At 42.2% G+C, this 7,067-nt stretch overlaps 1 protein-coding gene across 1 annotated transcript; it reads right to left on the bottom strand.

Annotated features, from left to right (window-relative positions):
* Positions 1 to 4,503: 4,503 nt before the first annotated feature.
* LOC110605461 (polygalacturonase-like) lies at positions 4,504 to 5,772 on the bottom strand. Its single transcript, XM_043952379.1, has 4 exons — positions 5,647 to 5,772; positions 5,254 to 5,559; positions 4,652 to 5,086; positions 4,504 to 4,557 (listed from the first exon to the last, which is right to left on the bottom strand). Exons 1-4 carry the CDS (start codon positions 5,770 to 5,772, stop codon positions 4,504 to 4,506), a joined length of 921 nt encoding a protein of 306 aa, XP_043808314.1.
* Between the last annotated feature and the right edge of the window lie 1,295 nt (positions 5,773 to 7,067).

Genomic DNA, 7,067 nt, shown 5'->3' with positions numbered 1-7,067 from the left:
TCCAATGAAAGGAGTGGTTCGTTTTGGGAAGAAGGGTAAGCTATCTCCACGGTACATTGGACCCTTTGAGATTTTGCAGAGGATCGGAAATATGTTGTATAAGCTGGATTTACCTACTTCTATGGAGAGAATTCATCCGGTATTTCATGTTTCTATGCTATGGAAGTTTGTGTCAGATCCGGGTCAGGTTCTTAGTGAGCCTGATGTGGAGATTCTTAGGGATCTCACCTATATAGAGTAGCCAGTGCGGATTCTGGACACACAGATCAGACAGCTAAGGAACAAGGAGATTCCGATGGTGAAAGTCCTGTGGAACCACCATAATCTAGAGGAATGCACCTGGGAGACGCGAGAGTCTATGCTCCAGCAGTATCCATACCTGTTTTGAGGTTAGTTTCCTCCTTTTTATGTGTTTATTTGTTTGTTTGAGAAACATTCGAGGATGAATGTTCTTAAGGGGGGGAGAACGTAATACCCAGCTAGAATCTGACATCGGAATTCCTGTCGTCCGGTGGAATCCAGGATGTCGGCATTCTCTAGAAGGGTAAGATGTATGTTTTTCTAAAGTAATGTAATATGTTTTAGTGTTTTTAAGTTGAAAAGAACTGAGTTTTTGAGAGAAAAGAACCAAGGCAGAAAAGCCAGGTTCGGCCGCCGAAGGTGAGGTTCGGCCGCTGAACATGCATGGCTTGTGGTTTCACGTGTGGCCGCCGAAGGTGGTCTGGCCAGCCACCTATAAAAGGCCCTCAGTCGGTTGAACAGATAAGATTGAGTTTATCTTTTCCTTTCTGAGGTGAAACCCTGTCTTTCTTAAGTTTTCTTCATGCCTTCATTAAATCTTGCAAAGGTTTGATTGATTTTTATGTTATTTTGAAGGTTTTAAGCTAAAAACTTGAGTTTTGAAGTTTGGAGAGTTTGAAGGAAAGTTGTTCCAAAACTCCACGTTAGGATCGTTCATCTTCTTGATTTCAAGAGGTAAGTGAAGATCCTGAGCTTATTTTCATGATTTATGGAAGTTTTATGGGGTTTATGGAGAGAGTTGCATGAATAGGGTTAGGAGTGAGTTTTTGTTGTTTTTGTGAGAAAAGCATGTTTATGTGTTATGTGTTTTGTTTTGTTGGGGTTTTAAGGTAGTTTTTTACCCCTTTGAGCATATGCTTAGGTGTATGCATGTTAAGGAATTAAGGTGTTGAGTTTGGGAGAGTTTGGAGCATTTTGGCAAGAGGCAGAGCAAGTTTCTGCCTTGCTGATGAACCCAGCTTCGGCCGCCGAAGAAGGGTTCGACCGCCGAATGTGCTGAGGAGGTGGCTTCGGTTGCCTAAGCTTGCCCCCGAGCCTTTGGACTTTCGGCTCTGGAGGGGAGTTTCGGCCGCCGAAGGTGCTGCCGAAGGTTAGAGACTTTCGTCTCTGGAGTACCTTTCAGCCCCCGAAACTTGCCCCCGAAAGGGTTCGGCAGCCGAAAGTTGAGATTCGGCCGCCAAAGGTGCATGAGTTTCGGCTCTGGAGAGGACTTTCGGCCGCCGAACCTGCCGCCGAAAGTGCCCTGTCCAGCCTTTCTTTGCATGCTTTGCATGGTTGTTTTAGAGTGTTTAAGGGGATTCTTGGGGAGTTTCATAGAGTTGTTCTTGAGCTAGTTTGGTCCCTCATTTGAGTCCATCTGTGTAGGCACAGACCAGAGGAACCAAAGAGAGCAGCAGTGAGTACTGCTTCAAAGCCTGCAGAGTCAGTCCAGTTAGCCAGAGGTGAGTGGAACTAAACTTAAATATTTTAATTGAGAAATTGAATGCTTTTAGCATATTTCATGCACCATGATTATGTAGTAGGTTGGTTGCATTAGAAACCACGAACTTGTTGCATTGCATAGTTATCTGTTGGTGTGGGTAAATGCTGAATGATCCAAATGAGTTTCTGAGTAAGACCAGGAGCCTTTGACTACGCCCTGGCATAGAAAGACCAGGAGCCTTTGACTACGCCCTGGCAGGTATAGTAAAGTCCAGGAGCCTTTGACTACGCCCTGGCAATGGTAAGTACAGGTGTTATATACACATATAGATATATGACAGGAAGACCAGGTGCTCAATTCTACGCCCTGGCACGGTAGAGATACTGAGGCTATTTGGTGACAAGTTTACCCTTGATGTGGATTGTCTGTGTTACGATGCATTCCATCAGATCATGATTTAATGACTTGTTTTACTGTTCTACTCACTGGGCTATAGAGCTCATCCCACTCCCTTAACCCCAGTCTTGCAAGTTCAGTGTACAGGTTGTACAGAGGAAGATCAGCAGAGTACAGAAAGAGTAAAGAGCTTTGTAATAGTATAGTGTGGACATGTATTATTAAAGAGATGTACTAGTTGTGTATACAGTTAAAGATGTGCTTGACTTAGTTATTTTGTGTTGTAAATCTTTGTTTATGTACATGATCTAGTTATGTAACTGTTTTACAGAGTATGTGAAAAACCAGGCTTAACAGGTATGAGTTAACCCATTGACAGGAGCGGTTGTCGAAGCCGGTCGAAAATAACCTTCTTGGTTACCTACAATTCACAACTGCAGATAGTGGTGAAGGATCGAATCCGCAGAGAATTGATTACCTATTTATTTATCTCAATGAAGACCAATAGAACTAATTGAAAGCACAAGTGAAAGCAAGTTATTGAAAGTAGAACAAAGATAAAGTGCAAGAAAAGTAAAAAAGGGGGGTTTTGAGATGATTTGACTAACAACTATTAAAAGTAATTGAAACAGCAAGTAATCTAAAATAAGAGAGAAATCAATAAGAGAAAGGTCTAGTTGAAGATATGGATCCACTTTGGTTGTTTGGGTTGATCATTGAAACATGGTTATCTTGATTGATTCAATAGGTTGGTTATGGAGGTGGAAGACGCTTCTCACCACCATGTCTTTCCTTATGAACAAACTGATTAGGGAACGTCCTCTAACCAATTACTAATCAACAAATTGCCAAGGAACATCCTTGGGCCAAAGGCATCAAAACAATTGCCAATTGCATGAAGAATAAGAAAGATCCAAACCCTAACTACTCAAACGCATGAGATGATGTTAGATCATGCAATTCCTTGGATTTTTACACCAAGTGTTCTATGGACAGAATATTTCCAGCAATTATGGACTAACAAATATCCTAATCCAACAATCAATTAACTTTGCAATCAAGAATCAAGTGGCCAATTTGATCAAAACAACAAAGCAATCTTAGAATTAAGCATCAATTGCATGAATATTGAATAAAATCAAAGACAAAAGTTTCTGTTCAGATCTCACAACCCTTTAAACAACCTTAGTTTCAACCAATCCTCAACTAGAAAAAAGGTTTCAGCCACTCATGGCTGAACCAAAACAGAAAATAGATGAAAAGAAAGCAAGAAGATGAAGAACTAAGGTGGAAAAGGGGCTGCCCTTGCTTGGCCGAATTTGGGAGGATGAATTCTGCCTCTTCTAGGCTTCTTGAAGGCTTTAAATATGTCTTGGGAGGCTGCCTAGGGTTTCATGGCAGTCCATGAGTCTTTTAGAGGCTGCCCAAAGTGCCCTTGGTCCAACATGTGCCTTCTATGTGCATGTGTGAAGGGAAAAACGTGGAGCATGTCTTGAATTGCAAGTGGGGGGTTCTTTGGTCTTTTAATTACTGTCCAAGGTCTTCAAGATACTGCCCAAGGTGTGTCCAAGAGGCTGCCCACGTTTTTGGAGGCTGCCCATTCACTAAAGAGGAAGGTGGAGCCTCCTTTTGAAATTTGAATGTGCATGGCATGAAGTGGGAAACATGTGATCTTCAAGATTTGGCTTCCTTAGCAAGATGGATCTTGAAATCCAATATCTGAATATGAATCTTGGAGATTTGAATTTCAAAATACTTTCCTTCTTTGGCTCTTCAATTATGGCAGCTTGAGATATGGCTTCTTGAATAAGGAAAAGGCAACTTGTTGATTTGAAATTCGAATTTCAAATTGCTTTGGCTGAATGTTCTTTCCTTCTTTGCTGCTTTCCTTATTTAGAACTTTCCATATTTAGCTTGACTTGATTTCAACTTGGCAGGCTTGCTATCTTTTACTCCAAATAAGGCAGTTTTAGGGGTATTTTGTCCAAAGTGTCCTTTTACACCATTTTCTGCAAAACAATATTACAAGTACTAAATTAAGCATAAATCATGTAAATATTCATCAATAATATTAATATAAAATGTACTAAATTATGCTCTATCACCCATCTAGAGCAAGCTCTAGTCAGGGGTACAGAGTACAGAGTACAGAGTACGGAGTACAGAGTACAGAGTACAGAGTACAAAGTACGGAGTACAGAGTACAGAGATAGTGCATGCACAGGTTAAGCCTTGGTTTAGAAAAGAGTTTTTATTTACACAGAAAATGTATGATCATGTATGAGATTTACAGGTACACAGAGATTATAGCAGGCTTGCTACGGGTTCTGGCGGCCTTAAGCCGACCTGAATCCTAGCGCCGGTGACGGTCCATTTTAGGGTCGTTACACTCGAATATTCTTGAAGATGACGTCGCTTATTTTAACTTTTGATGGCATCTGCAAAAAGTCGCAATATTTTAGCATAATTGTAACACACCCATATATATAAATTCTCCTTCTTGTTATGAAAAAATAAAAATTGAAAAGTTACCTTGCGATTGCATTCGTTATGCGGGCAGTACATTTGATCTATAGTGATGGGATTGTTGACGTTTTGCATGACGATATCCTCGAAATGGATATTCGACACACTGCCACATTGTAATGCGGGCCAAGTCTTAATTCTCACGCCATTGTCGGTGTCGTATATTGTGCAATTCTTCACATAAATTCCAGACACAGGTTCTTCCTTCTCGTACTTTCCTAAACTTCCAATACTAATGCCATGCCCGTGTCCGCACCTTACGTTTGTGATTCGTACTTGCCTGCTCCCCCGGCCAATGGAGATGCAATCATCACCGGTGATAATGTTTGAATTAATAATGTTGATCTCCTCCGACCGTCCAATGTGAATTCCATCCGTGTTGGGACTATGCCCCGGTAAGGTTTTTGTTGCCGAGGAGATTGACGTGGAACTGCTTGCTATCTATGGAAGTCACGTCCTCGACTATGCTGTTGGTGACGAAGTCAAACCTTAGGTTCTGATACAGTTTTGATAGAACAGTTATGTAGAGAAAACGTAGTTAGTATTACTGCCATGAACAGGCTTATGAATGACCGTTGATGTGTAAAGTAGCGTTCGGATTTTCTTACAACTGGAAGTGCTTTCTTGCATCCGCCGCCACAGCTCTCCCGCTGCCAAGCAATTTCTCCTTGTCCGTCGAAGGCCCCACCACCGGATACCGTTAATCGGTCCAGGTATCTCAATGTAACCCAGCTATTCTTGCGGTGCTGGCTAGCTTTTGCTGGCGCCACCAACGTTCCTTCCACTTGAAGATGCATGGCACCCTTGCAAGGGCCTAGCAAATCCACCACGCCTAATGAGTACTTCCCTTTTGGTATCACGACTTTGCCGGAACCCGCTGCTCCACAAGCCCCCTTCCACGCACTCAGTAAAGCCTAAAAACGAAAACGGCAATGAAAGACCTGACAGCAATAATCTAGGAAATACCGTCGCGATATCGAGAACCGAGTTTACTTTCATACCTTAGTGATATCCGACCCCTCCTTCGCACCATATCTTGTGACATCAAAGGTATTGGGCTGAGCTCCGCTGGTAAAGGCAAACAGTAACACCAAATATGCTGCGCACACATGTACCTTGGAACCCATATCTCTCTTTTCAAGGCGCTTCCTCTCTTTCGATATCTACAGCCTATATTGATTTCTAAATGTTTATACATTTCTCCTCCTCTGTAAGTGTAATACCCGGCTAGACTCCAGTATCGGAATTCCTACCGTTCGGTGGAATCTCGGGTGTCGGAGACCTCTAGAAGGGTAAAACCATGTTTTGATAAAATGTTTTAATGTGTTTTATGTTTTTAATCAAGAAAGAAAATGAGTTTTTGCATGAAAATAATCTTGGAGGAAGACCCAGGTTCGGCCGCCGAACCTCAAGTTCGGCCGTCGAATGTGCATGCGCTTCGGGTGTGCCTTAGGCCCCCGAAAGCATAAGTGAGGGAAGTCCAGGTTCGACCGCCGAACCTCATGTTCGGCCGCCGAACATGGCATGCATGCGGAGGCACGTTCAGCCCCCGAATGTGGCCTGGCCAGCCACCTATAAAAGGGTCCCTTCGCCGAAATGGGCGAGCTTTTCTCCCCATTGTCAGCCAAGGTGAGCTCTTCACCATCCCTCGCCGATCTTGAGTTTCTTCCTTCCATTCTTCACGATTTTTATGAGTTTGCAACATTGTTTTGAAGATTTTGAGCATTTGAGCAAGTTTTGGAGCTTGGAGGTCCAAGGAACTCTCTCTCTCCCATCTCCGAGCTAGGGTCGTTTTCCTCTCGATCTTCAAGAGGTAAGGGCCGATCTTGAGCACACTATATGTTTTGAACAAGTTTTATGAAGATCTTTGAGGTAGAATGCATGTTTAGCTTATGGTTAGGTTTACAGGTTTATGAGTATGTATGATCATGTATGGGATTTGACAGGTTCACAAGTTATATGTCAGGCTTGCTACGGGTCCCGGCGGCCTTAAGCCGATCTGGATCCTAGCGCCGGTAGCGGTCCGAATTTCGGGTCGCTACTAGGGGTGAGCAGAATCCGGTTCAAACCGAAAAAACCGACCGAACCGAACCGATTTGAAAATTTGATTCAGTTTTTTATACATTTCGGTTCGGTTCGGTTTTAAATTTCAGAAATTTTGGTTATTTCGGTTCGGTTCGGTTTTGATCAGAAAAAAACCGAAATAACCGAACCGAACCGATTAGGGATAATAATATGTTTTTTCACTAATATAGAGAAATTAAATTATATTAAAATTAAAATATTTTAATTAAATTTTAAAATACTAAAAATAAAGTGTAAAAAATTAAAAAAATATTAAAAATCGAAACCGATCAAACCGAACCGAACCGAACCGAATCAGACCGGTTCGGTTCGATTCGGTTTCTGACCAAAATCGGTT

Source organism: Manihot esculenta, chromosome 17 (genome assembly GCF_001659605.2).
Source record: "Manihot esculenta cultivar AM560-2 chromosome 17, M.esculenta_v8, whole genome shotgun sequence".
In the NCBI taxonomy this organism is placed as follows: domain Eukaryota; kingdom Viridiplantae; phylum Streptophyta; class Magnoliopsida; order Malpighiales; family Euphorbiaceae; genus Manihot; species Manihot esculenta.
Note: the sequence above shows the minus strand (reverse complement) of the source record. Positions and strands in the feature narration are given on the sequence as shown.

Excerpts from the sequence above, each read along its gene's own strand:
- LOC110605461 (XM_043952379.1), bottom strand. The coding sequence starts at position 5,772 with ATGGGTTCCAAGGTACATGTGTGCGCAGCATATTTGGTGTTACTGTTT. Across the intron at positions 5,087-5,253 it reads GCAAGAAAGCACTTCCAGTT|ATAGCAAGCAGTTCCACGTC; the intron begins GTAAGAAAATCC and ends TGACTTCCATAG. Across the intron at positions 4,558-4,651 it reads ATAACGAATGCAATCGCAAG|ATGCCATCAAAAGTTAAAAT; the intron begins GTAACTTTTCAA and ends GACTTTTTGCAG.